Here is an 18099-nt window from a genome sequence, read left to right on the forward strand (position 1 = left end):
GAATCGCCCAGGATTGCAAAGAAAACAACAAAAAATGTTTACACCAATAACCAAAGCTAATTTTTTGCACTCTCACAGTCTAAAGGAGGTCTAGAGTGGATATAAAATGGTTTTTGACTTGGCAACAATTGGAAAAAACGTTCCAACAATTTCCTATAAACTTGACATTGAAGTTGAATGTGCATGCAGAGTCAATCTGGCATCTTTTGGACGTTTGTTATGCTAGGCAGAAATCAAAAACCTGGCGCAAAATGATTCCACTCTGACAAAATGCATTACAAAACGCCAGCCCCTTTCATTCTGTTTTATTCACAGATCCTCTCCTCCCATTGTCCAATTTACATTATTCACATACAACTGTACCCAGTAGTTACAATTCTCTTCCAGTTAAATAACTAAACACTGAAAAATAAAGCACCCAAAGCACTTCTCTGTTCTGCCCACAAAAGCATGAATAACGACAAGGATTAGAGTTTATCAGAAGCTTTCTCTTTTTCTTTTTTTTTTTTTAGAAAAACAAAACATGATGTTGTATCGTGGTGAAGTGTGTGTGTGATCGGGTCTGATGGATGGTGATTCTGGTGTAGTTCAGCTCAGCTTGATTGTTGTGTATTTTCCATCATGCACCGTGAGTGAGGGTTGCTCTGTACAGTCTAAACAGAAGACAGTTTTTGGGTTTGGCACAGGTCTCCTTCATGCTGTGCTTCTTTCCATCGGGTCCCTCAGGCAGACGGTGATGAGGGACTCGCAGATTTGAGCCTTTATCCTAAAGTTTAAGACCTCAGAGGACCTCTGGAGGACAGAAGAATGTGGAGATTAGAGTTGTATGTTTATGATGCCTGATCAAATTCATGTTTTGTTTTTTTTAAAACAAATGCAGGTGCTTGATCCTCAATCCTTGATATTTTGGGGAGTTTTCTCAGAGATTTATGTATTTATTTATATAAATAATATATTATTTTTTGTTGTATATTAAAAATATCTCTTTTAAACTCTTGTAAACGCACACTAGTACAAAATATACTTTATTACTACAAACTTTACAGTATTATACTAAACTTGAGTATAAACTAACTCATAATAAATATTTCAGGGCTTCTGTAGGCACATTTTTAAACAATTTTAAAATTAGTAAAAATTGAAAACCAATATTGTCAAATTGTGAATGTCTACAATGCGCATGATGAATTTTTAAGTCATTCAAAAATTTAAAAACATTGCCAATGTCTAGAATTTGAAGAAGCTAAATATTATAAAGGTGCTTTCACACCTGTAGATTGATTGTTATGTTCTAAAACAGGAATTAAAATTGTTACAATGTTTATTTTTGTTCTTGGTGCGGTTAACTTTCACACGGCAAAGTTTCTAAATGGACAAAAATAGCTAAAACAAGTCACATGCGTAAACTCTCCTCACATCAGTCAGAGTTCTACAGTTTATTTTTCAGAGTCCCACTCATACGTTCTTATTTTAACTAATGACGATGAGCAATAAGACATTATAAGCGAAAAGCTGCGCTTTAATTTTGAATAGTGACACGCATAGACATCGTCACCAAATATAAATCAGAGGTAAGACTTTGTCATACTTACCCCTTGGCTGGAATTATGTATTATAGGCTTTACAGAGAGAAATAACAGATAAACCAAGTGTGCAGTTCAGTCAGTTTTCCTAACAGATAAACAGCTCTTGTTAATAGTTCAGCATGCTTTCACTTTCATATTTGACATGAATCCTACTCATAATTCTCTCTTTATATAGCCTTATATATGCCTATTACATATCCATAATACACTGTGATATAGCCTGGTTTGTTAGTTCGTTGGATCATATTGCTTTCTTTTTCTTTTTTTTTTAAACATTTATTTTTGGCCTTTTTGCCTTTATTAGATAGGACAGTATTTAGACAGGAAGCGAAGTTGGAGAGAGGGGGGGTAGGGTAGGGAAATGTCCTCAAGCCGGGATTCGAACTTGGGATGCCCTGACGTGCTACTGCACCATATGTCGACGCGCTAACCACTAGGCTATTGCGCCGACATCATAAAAACAAGTCACGATTTAGATCGTATTGCTTTCTCACTACAATCGATCCGCTCCAGAGTACGTTTCAATCGAGCCGAGACCACCTCATTCATTTTAGGGTGCTTTCACACCTAGACTTTTGTTTCGGAACCTGGCGCGTTTCCCCAGTTAGCGCGGTTCATTTTGCATATGTGAAATCCGCAATCACGCGCAGATCGAAACAAAACAATCTGTCCGACATCCCCTGAATGAGGTGGTCTCGGCTCGATTGAAACGAACTGTGGAGCGGATCGATTGTAGTGAGAAAGCAATATGATCTGAACTGTGACTTGTTTTAGCTAATTTGGTCTGTTTAGAAACTTTGCCGTGTGAAAGCGAACAAAACCAAGAACAAAACGCAACATTGTAACAATTTTACTCAGAACAAGTTTCGGAACAAAAGAATCGATCCACAGGTGTGAAAGCACCCTTAGACTTTTTTTTTTTTTTACACAAAACTGATCAAATTGCAATATTCACAGAACAGAGCCTTTAAACTGTTTTATTTGTTTAAATGAATTAATCTTTCCCCACCAACTTCTTTTTTCTTCTTATCTTCCTGGATTCTCTTTTTACTTCTTTAGATTTATCTGGACTCAATTTTAATGGTTAATCTAAATGTTATTAATCAGGTGTAACGAAACTAAACTAAAGTTTAATTGTTGCAATTTCTAAAAAAGTAAAATAAATAAATGAATAAAATAGATGCCCTGAAATGTTTTAAATGACCTTAAATTCTATTTAATCATTTTTCACCAAATCAAAGTTCAACATTCAAAGTTTTTTAATTGTGTTTTAATGATTAAGCAACATTTTTAAATCTAAAGCATGTCTAATTAACTGAATTCATAAACCAACTCAATCCTTCCTATGTTGTGTGTGATATGGCAATAGTTTTTATAATCAAAATGTCATAGCAGCTCTGGAGATGAAGATGTTTATTCTTGCTCTCATAAAGTGTAACAGCAGATGCTGAAATCACCACGAGCACCACATGCATCCGAGTATGTGTGCAGTAGGCGAAAATGCGTCTGTGACAGTCATTCACACAGAGACACACACACCATGCAGGATTTATATTTAGATATGATTTTTGAAATTTAACATTCAGATACTGGTTGAAAATGCTGCATAGTACTGACCTACATTTGGGTTTGATCAAATCCACGATATACTTTTTAAGGCCTTAAATTGTGGCAAATTAGAGATCTGAAGATTTTAGCATGGTGCAAAAAAACAATTGTTCAAAATTTTTCTAAACATTTTTATAACAAAGTGCACTGATATACAGTTAAAATCAAAAGGAATTAATTTTTTTTTTTTTGAATTTTTTAAAAACTTTTTTAAAAAAATTTGTTTTTACCACAATTTCAATTACAATTGTTTTAATAAATCATTTATAAAAAACTTATTTATTTGGTCTTTGTCATGATGACAGTACATACTATTTTTCCTAGTTATTTATGGGTATACTAGGTACTAGCATTCAGCTTAAAGTGCTATTAAAAGACTTAAGGTTAATTGGGTAATTAAACAGGCAAGTTAGTAACCCAGTCATTAGCAGTGTTGGGCAATAACTGTAACAGCATTAATTTTGACAGTATAATACCGTAACACATTACTTTTCAAATAAATGAATTCTGTTACCGTTACAATATGATGCGTTTGTCCATTATTTGGTACATTAATTAATTATCGCTGCAGTCTAGCCTACATCTTCCTGTTTACAGCAGCGACGCATTGTGGGATTAGTGGATGCCAACCAACCACTGTAAAGAAGACGAGTTGTGTATGAGGTGCCAGTCAAGCGAAAGACAGAGGCCGAGTCTGAGTTTCACGAAATTGATTCTGAATGATTATTCAGATAACTTTAAATTACTTATTTTATAAAGGTATTGGGTTTGTTGTATATTATTGCTAGTTTTCATACTCAAGATGAGAAGGAACATGTTTAAGGGTTAAATACAAACTGTTATGATGCTGACGTAACTTTAATTTTTGCTTTTTTGCTTCTGAATATATTATTCAGCCGGTTTATAACCTTGTGTTATTTTTATTTTAATAAATTAAAATAATAAATAAATTAGTTAATAACTTAATAAATTAGTAAACTTTTTGTTTAAGTTTGTTTTGATTGAGTTGTGAGAATGCAGATTAATTAGAACTGTGAAGTTGATCAACAGTGTATTCTCCATGCAGCATTTAAGTGACATTATAGGAGCATTATTAATGGGAGCATTAAGTATGTTTCTGTTTACGGAGATTTTTTTCAACACATTTCTAAACATAATAGTTTTAATAACTCATTTCTAATATCTGATTTATTTTATCTTTGCCATGATGACAGTAAATAATGTTTGACTAGATATTTCTCAAGACACTTCTATACAGCTTACAGTGACATTTATAGGCTTAATTAGGTTGATTAGGTTAACTAGGCAGGTTAGGGTAATTAGGCAAGTTATTAAATAATGATGGTTTGTTCTGTAGACTATCGAAAAAAATATATAGCTTAAAGGGGCTAATAATTTTGACCTTAAAATGGGTTTTTAAAAATTAAAAACTGCTTTTATTCTAGCCGAAATAAAACAAATAAGAATTTCTCAAGAAGAAACAAATATTATCAGACATACTGTGAAAATTTCCTTGCTCTGTTAAACATCATTTGGGAAATATTTTAAAAAGAAAAAAAAATTCAAAGGGGGCTAATAATTCTGACTTCAACTGTATATATAATTTCACTCACAATTTTGTCTTCAGCTGCATATTGTATGTATTGTCACCAAATACATCCCTGTTAATTCTATACTTAACACGAGTCCCTCTCCAGATATGGCAAAGCACAGATCCCGGATATCAATTTGGATTAATAACACCCATCTCAAGTTTCAGGAGCTGGCATGGAATGAGGCAAAGCCCCTTGTGTTTTCTTTGCCGGATGATTAATGGTGGAGGTCTGTCTGCAGGAGGACAGGTGGAGGTACGTGCTGAGCGGAGCGGGACCAGCTAATGCTGAGCAGGCGAAGGTAAAAGAGGGGTGAAGAGCAAAGCCAAGGGGTCCTGTTTCCAGTCTCGGGTGCCAGCAGGGCCGGATCAGGTCTTCTCGACACCATTTGAGGAATCCAGCTCAGTGCCAAAACCTGTCAGACTCTTCACCCCCCTTTACCCCCTGCCTGTGTGTCACATACGGCCATTATGACACCCACATCTAAGACAATATTAACCCTCCACACTCAAAAACAAGTCAGAAACACAAGGACAATGTTTCCTGCTTAACAAAACAGTTAACCAAAAATAATATTTCTATGCTTTTAGCTATTTATTTCTTCTGTTGAACACAAAGCAATATATTCTGAAGAACGTTGGGGGGAAAAAAGCCACTGGCATCCATAGTAGGAACAAATATACTATGAAAGTCAATGAATGTTTTTTTCCCAAAACATTTTTCAGTATATCAGTCTTTGTGAAAGAAAGAAACTTTAGAAACAAGTAGAGGATGAGTAAATGATGACATAGTTTTAATTTTTGGGTGAATTATCCCCTTTAACAGTTAATATGTGGCACCCTGTTATTCCAGAAGCGCTGTGAAAAAGTAATGGACCCCTAAATAAATAGATATAACTTCTTTAAAAGATATTCTGGAATGCCTTAAAAGCAAAATTATTAGTTTTGTTGATGTACATTCCACTGAAAAAAGAGAACAGACACCCATTTTTAAATACCCAATAGGGTTTTCTTTGGTATAGCTGTGATAAACAGCTTATTACAGCGACAGTAATACTAATTCTGACACGGTAAAGTGAATTCATTCACCTCAATGGAAAGCATATATTCTCTCACTGAATTGGTGAGGGGTACTCAACAGGCAGCCCGCAGGCCAGATTCATTTTGTGGCCCTGCACCATGATGAAGATGAATGTATTTTGATTATATTTTGCGCTCAAATTTAGTGCAAAATTTAAGCTTTATGTTTGCACTATTTAAATGCAATTGGTGAAATACAAATTGCTGAAAGACAAAAGCAGCAATACACTGCTTTCTCCACCATTTTCAACATGCATTGTGGCTTCTAACATTTCTGCTCAACATATCTACTCAGAGTGGGGCTGGGTGATAAACTAAAATGTAGGCTTGGGTATCGTTTGGGGTTATTTCGATACCGGTGCTAAATCAATACTTTTAAAATGGTACCGGTGCCAAAACGGTGTCTGAACCAATACTTTTGAGCCACAAAATTATTTGAAAAAATATTAATCATTAAAAGAAGATTTAATTATTATAAATAAACAATATATATTTATAATTTTAAGTTTTTTAAGTTTAAAGTATACATCAACTCATATTTTAGACATTTGAATTGCATTAATATACTGATTTTGATGATTTGTTTGTTACCATGAATGCAAGACTTACATTATGCAATTAACATTACATTAGCTGACTAATGGAAAGGCTTTCATCATGTGACTACGTTTACTTAGACATCAGTAATCTAATAATTTGCTTTAATCTCAATAAGACAATAATATGATTCAAGTGTTTATATGAGTTACTTTTTTAAATGTTCCTTTAATGATTCCGTGTTATATGTTATAGCAGACAAATCCGTTAACGTCATTGCGTCAGCACGCTATTCAAATTTGCTCTAGAATTTCATGTAATTTTAATAAAAAAATGTTCGACTTTACATGCAGTTGGGAAGTTTCACTTTCATTCAGGAACATTTCAGTCATGCCCCCTGACGATCTGAGCTATTGAGTAAGAATATGAAGCAAGGACTGGTGGAAGAGTGTTGTTTTAATGGAATTTGATAGCGCACGCCGAATGGAAAGAAAAAAACTTTGCATTTCGTGACGCGGGTGTCTGTGGTCCTTTAAGGTAATCAAAAGTTGCTGTTTACATGGTAGACTCTTAATCAAAGTATTGTCATAATCATATTAAAATAGTTGTATTGGTGTCACTGAAAGTGCCAGATGAAGTCGCAAGCTGTCAAAGACAGTACATTCTTCTGCCTTTAATGATTCCATGTGCCCTCAAATTTAATAAGTTTGACGTGTTTCCCCCTTACATGCAACTTTTAGAAAGCATCTGCTTCACATTGGTGTGTCAGAATCCTTGCTTGTAAAATATAGCCACACTTTGGATCGCTTTTTAAATTAGCAAAATTAGATAAATGCAATCATGCGTGCTGATAAAGGGAGTCGCTCACTGGATGCCCCGTACTGCGCGCTTTGCCTTCTATATCTAAGCAGTAAGAACAAATACCTAACATCGACGACGGTGTCCGTATTTCTCAAAGTTGTTTAGAATTAAATGTTTAAAGATGGTGTTACAACATGTAACTACTGTATATGTGCCTTTGATACACCGCTTGATGCTTCCTACACCCTTGTCGCAACAGCAGTGGCAACGAAATTAGGCACTGAAATTCATATGCTGATTCGGTCCGGTACATACCGGTTACCGGTACCCAACCCTACTTGAACGTGTAGTTTACATCAATTTGTTTGAATGAAACTCTGTTCTCAAAAGTTTGTCTTTGTAACATTTTTATAACCTATATTTATAAGCTAATAACCTTCAACACCATGCTAATTATTTTAGTAGTGGGGGAAAATTATTTAAATCGTAAATCAGATTTTTTTTTCGAAGTATTTTTTTTTAATGCAATATAAACCAATCCTAGCTCAAAGATTAATATTCTGATTATCAATGCATTTTTAATGTGTTAATCCCGCTAATTTTATTATTACCACGTTATATCATTATATTATCAGTATTATTTTTAAATAGACAGTATTTTAAAGTCAGTAAAACTGCTGAAATTATCTTAAATAAAGTCTTATTGTGCACATCCACATTTTATGTGGTTTAAATGCACCCCAAACTTAAGTTCCACAGCTCTAGGAAGTGCACTACTAAGTGTAGTACGTGCTGGCTCAGTCTCTGGTAGTTGACATGAAGTAACAAATGTTTAATGTAAACCATCAAAATAACGTGTTACTGAAACTTCTTTAGAATCTCACCTGCCACATGCTGAGGCTTAAGGGGGCCTGTTTTCTTAAGGAATGATTCACTGCTTTCGAAGGCCATGATTGGCTCGTCGGGTCTGTCAGTCTCTGATTTCTCTCGCCCGTTGTTGTGATTGGACAGCTGAAGGATCTCTTCGAACTGAGACGCTTCTCCTTTTGATGACAGGCCGTTCTCGTGTTTGGAAGTCTGAATGCCATTCAACACAGGAACAGACAGACTGCAAGAGAAAACAGATGCTTTAAATGTGTGTTAAACTGTTAAATAAATCATGCCCAAAAACATCTGAATAATAACGAAAACTATTCATGCATAAAGCAACTACTTGCAAAGTAAAGCATCCTGTGTGTTTAAAAGTCCAAATCTGTCACAAAACTGAAAGAGGATATTAAGGGAAATACAGAATTTACCTTTGGTTCACACCATCTTGTTTCAGTGCTGTGTTTGGCTGGTAGTCGGCAGCTGCTAGGAAAGAGGCAGCATGTCAAACTAATAGATTTCTTAAAGAGGCATTCGTGTTTGTTTTAGCGTTCATTTGCCAAATCAATGGTCCTTTCCCAGATGGTTGTACAACTGACAGAATAAACATTTCAGCAGTTCATCTGGATTCATTTCCCAATTCCCAGTGCTTACAGTGTTTACAGCAGCTTGTTACTGTATCTTAATACATAATTAGTTATAGTGTTGCTTTGTATGCGTATTTACACTACCATTTGAAAGTTTGAGGTCAGTAAGATTTTTTTTAAGGAAATTAATACTTTAGCTCAGAATCAAATGCATTACAGTGACTACAAACAAGATACTAATAATGTTGAAAAAAAAAAAAAAATATATATATATATATATATATATATATATATAATAATACACAGTATATATATATATATATATATATATATATATATATATATAATATATATATATATATTATATATATATATATATATATATATATATATATATATATATATATATATATATATATATATATATATATATATATATATATATATATATTTTATAATTCCCAAATTATGTTCAACAGAGCAAGAAAATTTTCACAGTATGTCTGATAATATAGCCTTATTTGTTTTATTTCAGCTAGAATAAAAGCAGTTTTTAATTTTTAAAAAAACATTTATGGTCAAAATGATTAGCCCCTTTAAGCTATATTTTTTTTTCGATAGTCTACAGAACAAACCATCGTTATACATTAACTTGCCTAATTACGCTAACCTGCCTAGTTAATCTAATTAACCTAATTAAGCCTTTAAATGTCATTTTAAGCTGTATAGAAGTGTCTTGAGAAATATCAAGTCAAATATTATTTACTGTCATCATGGCAAAGATAAAATAAATCAGTTATTAGAAATTAATTATTAAAACTATTATTTTTAGAAAAGTGTTGAAAAAAATCTCTCTTTAAATAGAAAATGGGGGGAAAAAATAGGGGGCTAATAATTCTGACTTCAACTGTACATATATATATAGGGGTTGGGCGATGTCAACCAATTTGGCATCATACGATGTCTAATGTGAAACATTGCGATGGACGATGGCATCGTCGTCATAGGCAGCAATGAATTCATTATTCATGAATAATTAATTAATTCATAAAAAAATAATTATTTGTAGCCTACTGTTTCAACTACCTGACCCACATGGTCTTTGTTTTACCCATAACCAAATCATAAAGTAATAAAAATAAGTTACACACAAATTACCACCTGTCAATCACTTTTTTCCACGGGACTCTGACTTGGTTGGTAAAAAAGGTGCAAAACCAACAGGAACCAACCTACAGTATCTGAGGTTTTCACTTAAATTACTAAGTACAAGCGTGAAAGCAAAAGATTGAAGCAGTGTAATGATGCTGTGACATGTTACATGATAGATTTGTAAAATATTGATAAAAATGTGCATTATTTGTCAGCAGTATAGCTTGTTTTCGACAATTCAGTACAATTGTTAAAATAAAACCATAAACAATTTTAATCAAAGCACTTTCAAAGTACTTTCAAGGCCTTGAATTCATATGTCTGAAATCGAAGTAGTTTTAAATACTTTCAAGAACGGTGGGGACCCTGAAAAATGCATATAAAAAATGGTTTTAAAATTTTACTTCATCTGTATTTATAATCAAGGAAATGCCATTTTGAGCATAGAGAATTTTTGGATTTACATACTCCAATGCGTAGTGTATATATTTTAAGGGATTAATGAGAACAATTTTTGATTCACCATGCTACTGCAGCATCTTTCAGATAGAAAGCACTGTTTCTGAACTCATGCACTCAACAGTAACGCAAGTGAGAAGCAGTAGTGTATACGCCATTCCCTCTCTAACTGACTACATGAAGCAACAAATCTATCTTGCAGCCTGGAGGAAATAAAAAAACAGGATGTGTAAAAGCGGATGATGATGTGTGAGCTTTTATTTATGTAGGTCTTAACAAGGTAAAAAAAGATTTGTAAAGGTAGAATTGACTCAATAAATAAAAGCTTACGTACATGTACAATCTCAGAGCCAAGGGAAATATAAATATTGTGTAAGACTGGCATAAATTGGATGATGAATCAAACAGACGTCCATAAAAGTTTTAAATGGAGCTGAAAAGTGCACTGAAAGATTTTTTTTTTAAACAAACATAATTTTGTACCTTTATTCATCTCTGAATCTTTCCCATTGACTTGAGCTGGACTTGTCGAGTCTCTCTGTATGAAAGAAAGGAAAGAAAAGGGCACAATTAGATCCGCAAGGGGAAATTGGAGCTGTGCTACTGCCGCAGCGAGGCTGTTTTAAATGAGAATGCTGATCTACCTTCTCTGCGGCATCTGTTTTTCGTGTTCTTTTCATAATCTCCTCCAGACGCTAAAAACAATGAACAGAAGAGGCAAAAGGAAAGCATGGAAAATCTTTCATTAGTTTCACAAAACAAATTCGAACATGGAAATAAATTCCGTGAGTACCAAAGTCTTAGGACTCTGAAAAATGCACAACAAAGGAAACATGATGACGTACAATGAAGGAATATTTAACATTCTGTGCTCATTTTTATCTCTGTCTGTCTGTCTGTCTGTCTGTCTGTCTATCAATCTATCTATCTATCTATCTATCTATCTATCTATCTATCTATCTATCTATCTATCTATCTATCTATCTATCTATCTATCTATCTATCTATCTATCTATCTATCTATCTATCTGTCTGTCTATCTATCGATCCATCCATCTGTCCTTCTATCTTTACATTTGTCCAACCATATATGCATTTACCCACCCATCCATCTCTCCATTCAACCGTCAATGCATTGGTCTATTCATCCATCCGTCTATCCATCCATCCATCCATCCTTCTTTGTCCATCCGTCTGTTTATCCATCCATCCTTCTTTCTGTCTGCCCTTCCATCTGTCTGTCCATTCATCCATCCATCTGTCCTTCTATCCAGCTATATATCTATCCCTCCACGTCTGCATTTAACCACTCATCCATCTCTCCACTCAACCGTCAATCCATCTGTCTATTCATCCATCCATCTGTCTATTCATTCATCTATCCGTCTTTATCCATCTGTCTGTCCATCCATCCATCCATCCATCCATCTTTCTGTCTGCCCATTCATCCATCCATCTGTGCTCCTATCCAGCTATAGATTTATCCCTCCATATCTGCATTTACCCACCCATCCATCTCTCCATTCAACCGTCAATCCATCTGTCTATTTATCCATCCGACTGTCCATCCATCCATCCTTCTTTTGGTCTGCCCTTCCATCTGTCTGTCCATCCACTTGTCTGTCCATTTATCCATCCATCTGCCCTTCTACCCAGCTATAGATTTATCCCTCCATATTTGCATTTACCCACCCATCCATCTCTCCATTCAACCGTCAATCCATCGGTCTATTCATCCATTCACCTATCTATTCACCCATGCATCCATCCATTTTTGTCCATCCATCTGTCCATTAATCCATCCTTCTTTCTGTCAGTCCACTAACCTGTCTGCCCATCCACCTGTTTGTCCATTCATTCATCCATCTGTCCTTCTGTCCAGCTATAGATTTATCCCTCCATATCTGCATTTACCCACCTATCCATCTTTCTATTCAACCGTCACTCTATCCGTCTATTCATCCATCCATCTTTGTCCATCCATCCATATTTCTGTTTGTCCACTAATCTGTCTGCCCATCCATCTGACCATTCATCCATCCATCTGTTCTTCTATCCAGCTATAAATTTATCCCTTCATATCTGCATTTATCCCTCCAAATCACTGCATCAATAGATATCTTGTCCTTTTTATATCTTTCACAGTTATAGAAACATAAACTGCATATTGCACCTTTGAGCAATCTAAAAGACATTGCTTATGATCACCACAATGTTCAGAATTTAAATAAACACCCCCATGTGTGTCGCTCTGAGGACACAGTGTCTCCCAAAACTCACAGCAGGAGCCGAGGACAGTTGAGATGAGTTGAGGCTCTGATTAACTGTCATGTAGAGGGACGTAGTGTCCTGTTGGTGTAATATCACTTCAACACAGTAGACCGGGCCATCCTCCATTCAACCAGTTGACAGGAAGAGATCAGGGCTTGAACTTTAGGGTGTTTTATGATTTACAGCAGTAACATGAATCTCGACAGCTCCCTCTTTACTACACTCCAATTTGGTGACTTTGAAAAGTCATTTCATTCGGCCACGTTCTGTGCCTTAAAGCTACTGTGGGCATGTGTGACTTGTTAGGAGAGGAAATGAAAGGATTTAACTGCTAAACGCTGAGCTCTCTTATATAGAGATGGCTGTTATACGAGGTTTGAAGGAGTGTTGTGCCTTTAAAGTAACATTTTAAAGAAAAAAAGATAAATGTAGTTGGATTACCTTCTTTCTCTCCAGCCTCTCCTGCTCCTCCTTTTGGAAGTGTTTCTCTCGCTCCAGGCGCTGCTTCTCGGCCTCCTCTTTGGCCTTTGCGTCAGCCTCCTCTTTCTGCACACAACGATAAAATGATCAGATTCACACTGAACATCAAAACAATAAGAAAATCTGCTTCCTTTGCAGCCATTCATTCACCTCAAGCTGATGGGCTGACTGACAGATCACATCCCATTTGCTAAAAAAGATGCCATGTTCCCTCACTTTTTTTTCTTAAATGACTTTTAGAGTCATTTCTGATTAGTGTAAGGTTGGACGATGTCGATCAGTTTGGCATTGTACGATCGACGTAGGCGGCGGTGAACTAATTAATTATTTGTAACCTACCGTTTCAACTACCTGACCCGCATGGTCTTTGTTTTACCCATAACCAAAACATAAAGTAATAAAGATAAGTTACACACAAATTACCACCTGTCAATGAATAGGCAGAATGATGTGTCGTTATAATGGCGCTGACAAACTTGGTTGGTAATAAAGCTGCATAACCAACAGAAACCAACCTACAGTATCTGAGGTTTTCACCTAAATTACTAAGTACAAGCGTGAAAGCAAAAGATTGAAGTAGTATACTGACGCTGTGACACATTACCTGATTCAGAGTAGTTAGATAGAGACAATATTAATTAAATATCACGTTTAACAAATATAGTGAGACGCAATCCAGCAGTGCATCCTTGATAAACTGTCTGACGTGCACTGCTCTCTGGGGTTTTGTGCTCAAAGCAACCGCAGACTGAGATCTTTTCAGAAATGCTAGGTAAAACGCCAGTGTGGATGTGGATAATTTTCGTCCTAAAATGCCATTTTAAAACTAAGACGTTTTACTGTAAACGGGGCCTAAGTGTGTATTTCTCGCAAGGAGGTTGCTGCTGTGACGGGGCGGAGGATTGCGATGCCGGCTCAGCATATTGATGTCTATCAACCATCGTCGATGGATGATGGCATTGCCTATCACCCCAGCCCTAGATTAGTGGATGACTTTTATTCTTAATGAGCACTTTGTCCAATTTAACTTCAGTTTAAAAAGTTTACATTGCAAATTTATATCTTTACATACATTTACATATATAAATTATTTTTAGATTTGTCGATTTATTGAAATTATCACTTCAAAATTCCCTTATATTTCTAATTTGCAGGACTGTGGAAGCCTTGACATCTGCTTAATAGGATACTCCAACCAAAAAATGCTTTGTGTTCAACAGAAGAAAGAAATTCATCAAAGTTTAAGACCACTTGAGTGTTAGTAAAGGTAAGGACATTTTAGTTTTTGGATGAACTATCCCTTTAGTATCTTCTTAATAATATTTTGAACACCAGGTGGTGGTAAAACCTCAAAAATGCTACTGCACTAAATGCCAATGTTGATAAGTTCCAGTGTTGCTTCTTTCATCATAGCATTGCATGTGCTGTAAAATTGGAGATTGCTCATATTTGTTATATTGCAGCATTTAACAGAAAGGTTACATCAAATAATATAAAAAACTATTTATATACTTGCTTGCCACTGTTACCACACAATGAAAGCATCCAGTCAAGCTGAAATGGATTGAAAAAAAAATACTGTAGTAAAATCACTACAAACTAACTCATAAAAAATGTACAGTACGAATAATGAAAATGAAGAATTGTAAATACAAAAGAAAATCTATTATAGTAAAAAAGATACAATCTAGGCTAAACTGAACTCATGTTTCCAGTCTGAGCATAAGTCAACACATCTAGAGATAACAGAGCACTTACTGAATATTATCTAGTATCTATGTGTGTGTGTGTGTGTGTGTGTGTGTGTGTGTGTGTGTGTGCGTGTGTGTGTGCGTGTGTATTAAGGGTATTATAGTTTTGCATTTTGAAATGACTTTTTATTTCAATACTATTTTTGAATTTGCTATAAATTTCAGTTTTGTTTAGTTTGTTTTCATTCATGGTTTTGTAGTTTTATTGTAGTTTTATTTTTGTGAACACATATGACATTTCTATTTAGGCTTTATATATTTAGTTTTAGTTTAAGTAATTCTAGTTTATCAGAGAAAACAGAACACTACCAGTATCAACGAAAGCAAAATTTAGAGTTTGCACAGCTTACGTTATAGTGAAAACCTCTTGGTAATAAAAAAAATAAACAAATAATTTGAGTAAACACTGATTTACTGAATCCAAAACCATACAAATGCAGCCTAAACGAATACAAGTAAAAATTAATGAGAATTAAAACTTTTTCATAATACAGATAATATACCATTAAACGTGCCTAGTTCACACATTTTTTGGCAGATGAAGAAAAGATTTTTTATTTATACAGAATAAAAAAAAAAAAAAAAAAAATAATAATAATAATAATAATAATAATAATAATAATATTATATATATATATATATATATATATATATATATATATATATATATATATATATATATATATAAACATATTTAATTGGTGTGTTTGGCTGTAAAAGCGGATCTACGGGCATTCCCTAAATTCCACCACAGAACCGCACTATTAAAAAATGCTGGGTTCCACACAATAGATTTGTGGTGGGACAACATGAAGGAATTCATTTAACTTGAGTGGTTTGAACAATTAAGTTGTCCCCCCCAAAAAACTCAAGAATTGTGTTGTTTCAGCTGTTTAGTAGTTTGAACAAATAGCAAGCATACACTCAAAAATGCTTTTGTTCAAATTACTTATTTAAAATGAGCTGAAACAACGAAATTTTGTTTAGTTTTTTTGGACAGCTTAATCAGTTTTATATTCAATCCACTAAAATTTGTAAATCAGTTAACTAAATTCCTTCACGTTGTCCCAACACAAATCAATTGTGCGGAATCCAGCATTTTTCCCAACACAAATTGATTAACTTAGCTTAAATTTAAGTGGACTGAACATAAAACAGTTCATTTGTCCCCCAAAAAAAATCTCAAGAATTGTGCTGTTAAGTTTTAATTGAGTAGTTTGAACACACACCAGAAAACATTTTTGAGAGCAGAGTTTATTAGTTTTGAAAACATTAAGATTTATTTTCAGTAACTATTGTTAGTTTCACTTAGTTTTAGTATTTTGTTTATTGTGAATTTTTTTATTAAGTTTTGCTCCAAAATTTTAGTCTTTGCTTTTGTTTTTCATTTACTAAAACCACATTGGTACATATAATATATGAGTGTGTGTGTGTTGCATTCTGGAAACTACAGTTACACTAGTGACCTGTTTCTGAAGGCGTTCGTTCTCTTCTTGTTCGATTTTGGCTTTTTCCTGCGCCTCCTTCTCCTCCTGTAGGCGCCGGGCCTCCTCTCTTAACTTCTCCTGCTCTGCCATCAGCCGAGCCTCTTCCTCCCTGCGCTTCCTCTCCTCTGCCTCCTGCACCAGCCTTTCCTCACGCTGAATCCTGTGTGGTTGAAAATCATCCCTCATCACATATACAGTTAAAGTCAAAATTATTAGCACTCCTGTGAATTTTTCTTTCTTTTTCAAATATTTCCCAAATTATGTTTAACAGACCAAGGAAATTTTCACAGTAATTCCTATAATATTTTTTCTTCCGGAGAAAGTCTTATTGGTTTTATTTTGGCTAAAATAAAAGCAGTTTTAATTTTTTTTTTATATTTTAAGGTCAATATAATTAGCCCCCTTAAGTAATATTTTTTATTGTCTACAGAACAAACCACTGTTATACAATGACTTGCCTAATTAATAAAATAAACAGAAATAAATAAATAGAAATGGGGAAAAAATATACAGGGGGACTAATAATTTTGACTTCAACTGTACCTAAGATTTTTTTTTAAAGTCACCAGCTCCCAGTATGGACAGTTTTTTTTAAAAACTGAAGTGAACTTTGATGTCTTTTGCAAAATTGATCATTTCACAGTCCCATGAAACTTTAAACCGCACATAGGATTCCAAGCATTACAAAGTGACACATGCGAAGTGGATGGAGAGCATGAATCAGTGAATCTTTTTAGTTGTGACCGAAATATCCTCACCCATAGTTACCAGCGGCACTGAGGCATAAACAGTGTGGAACTGTCATTACGCTGTTGCCAAAAACTCTTTTGGCTCATAAAAGTGTTAAACTCATAAAGCATCATCGTCAACGGCTCTACACCGCAGATCTATTCCTGGACATGTTTGAAAGCATACCCAAGTGTGTTCGCTGAGGTGAAGTTTGATTTTGACGTCTAGGATCTGAAGGGTTTCACAAAGTGTTGTTACAGAGCCAAGTTAAGGCCTGTTTAAAATTCAAAGATATAACACTGTATAAAAGTAGTAGACTAAACTTTGCCTGCTCTGATAGACTCTTGTGTAATAGTATACAGTTAAAATTGCAAGGTACATATCATGCCACCTCTGGTGTTTACATTTATGGTTTACATACAGTTTGTGACAATTCATGTATTTGTTGTGTCATGTGTTGTGTTCCATGTGCTTCTGTTTATGTCATGTGATTCCTTTGTTCTGTTTCCTGCTGTTTTTTTCATGTTTATTAGTTCCACCTGTGTCGTACCCCTGTTTGTTATCAGTTCAATCACGTCTTGTTATTTATACTCCTGAGTTCATTCAGTCTTTGTCCGGAATCATATTATCATTTCTACTGATGTTCGTGTGATTCTTTAGTGAATGAGCTAAACCATGACACAGTTGAAGTCACAATTATCAACCCTGCTGAATTATTAGCCCCCCTGTATAACAATTTCTGTTTAACGGAGAGAAGATTTTTTCAATACACTTCTAAATATAATAGTTTTAATAACTCATTTCTAATAACTGATTTCTTTTATCTTTGTCATGATGACAGTACATAATATTTTGCTAGATATTTTTCAAGATACTAGTATTCAGCTTTAAGTGACATTTAAAAACTTAACTAGGTTTTTTTTAAATTCCCAGGTTAGGCTGGTTGATGCATTTCCTGAATTTTCTTTTCCAAATATATTTGTTTGTTTTGGTTGAATTTGGAATATCCCCAACCATTGCAGAGCCCTGGGGATCAGAAAGAGACTCCAGCTTGGCCCCACCCTGATTCAGGCTTAACTAGGTTAGTTAGGCAAGTAATTAAGCAAGTCATTA

The 18099-nt window shown here is 34.6% G+C and overlaps 1 protein-coding gene across 5 annotated transcripts in view; it reads right to left on the minus strand.

The window, feature by feature from the left end:
• Positions 1-290: 290 nt before the first annotated feature.
• map7d1a (MAP7 domain containing 1a) overlaps positions 291-18099 on the minus strand; it is an 81613-nt gene continuing 63804 nt past the window's right edge. For 4 of the 5 annotated variants that reach the window (XM_056474866.1, XM_056474864.1, XM_056474865.1 and 1 more), the window contains 7 exons: positions 16237-16417; positions 12981-13085; positions 10913-10963; positions 10752-10806; positions 8502-8556; positions 8088-8311; positions 291-792 (listed from right to left, as the gene is read on the minus strand). In XM_056474866.1, coding sequence (XP_056330841.1) covers positions 782-792; positions 8088-8311; positions 8502-8556; positions 10752-10806; positions 10913-10963; positions 12981-13085; positions 16237-16417 — 682 coding nt within the window. In that variant the 3' untranslated portion in view covers positions 291-781. The remainder of the gene's footprint in view (positions 793-8087; positions 8312-8501; positions 8557-10751; positions 10807-10912; positions 10964-12980; positions 13086-16236; positions 16418-18099) is intronic. The other variant, XM_056474863.1, reaches the window with a different exon arrangement.

The sequence above is a fragment of the Danio aesculapii genome, chromosome 16 (assembly GCF_903798145.1).
Source record: "Danio aesculapii chromosome 16, fDanAes4.1, whole genome shotgun sequence".
NCBI classification, from domain to species: Eukaryota; Metazoa; Chordata; class Actinopteri; order Cypriniformes; family Danionidae; genus Danio; species Danio aesculapii.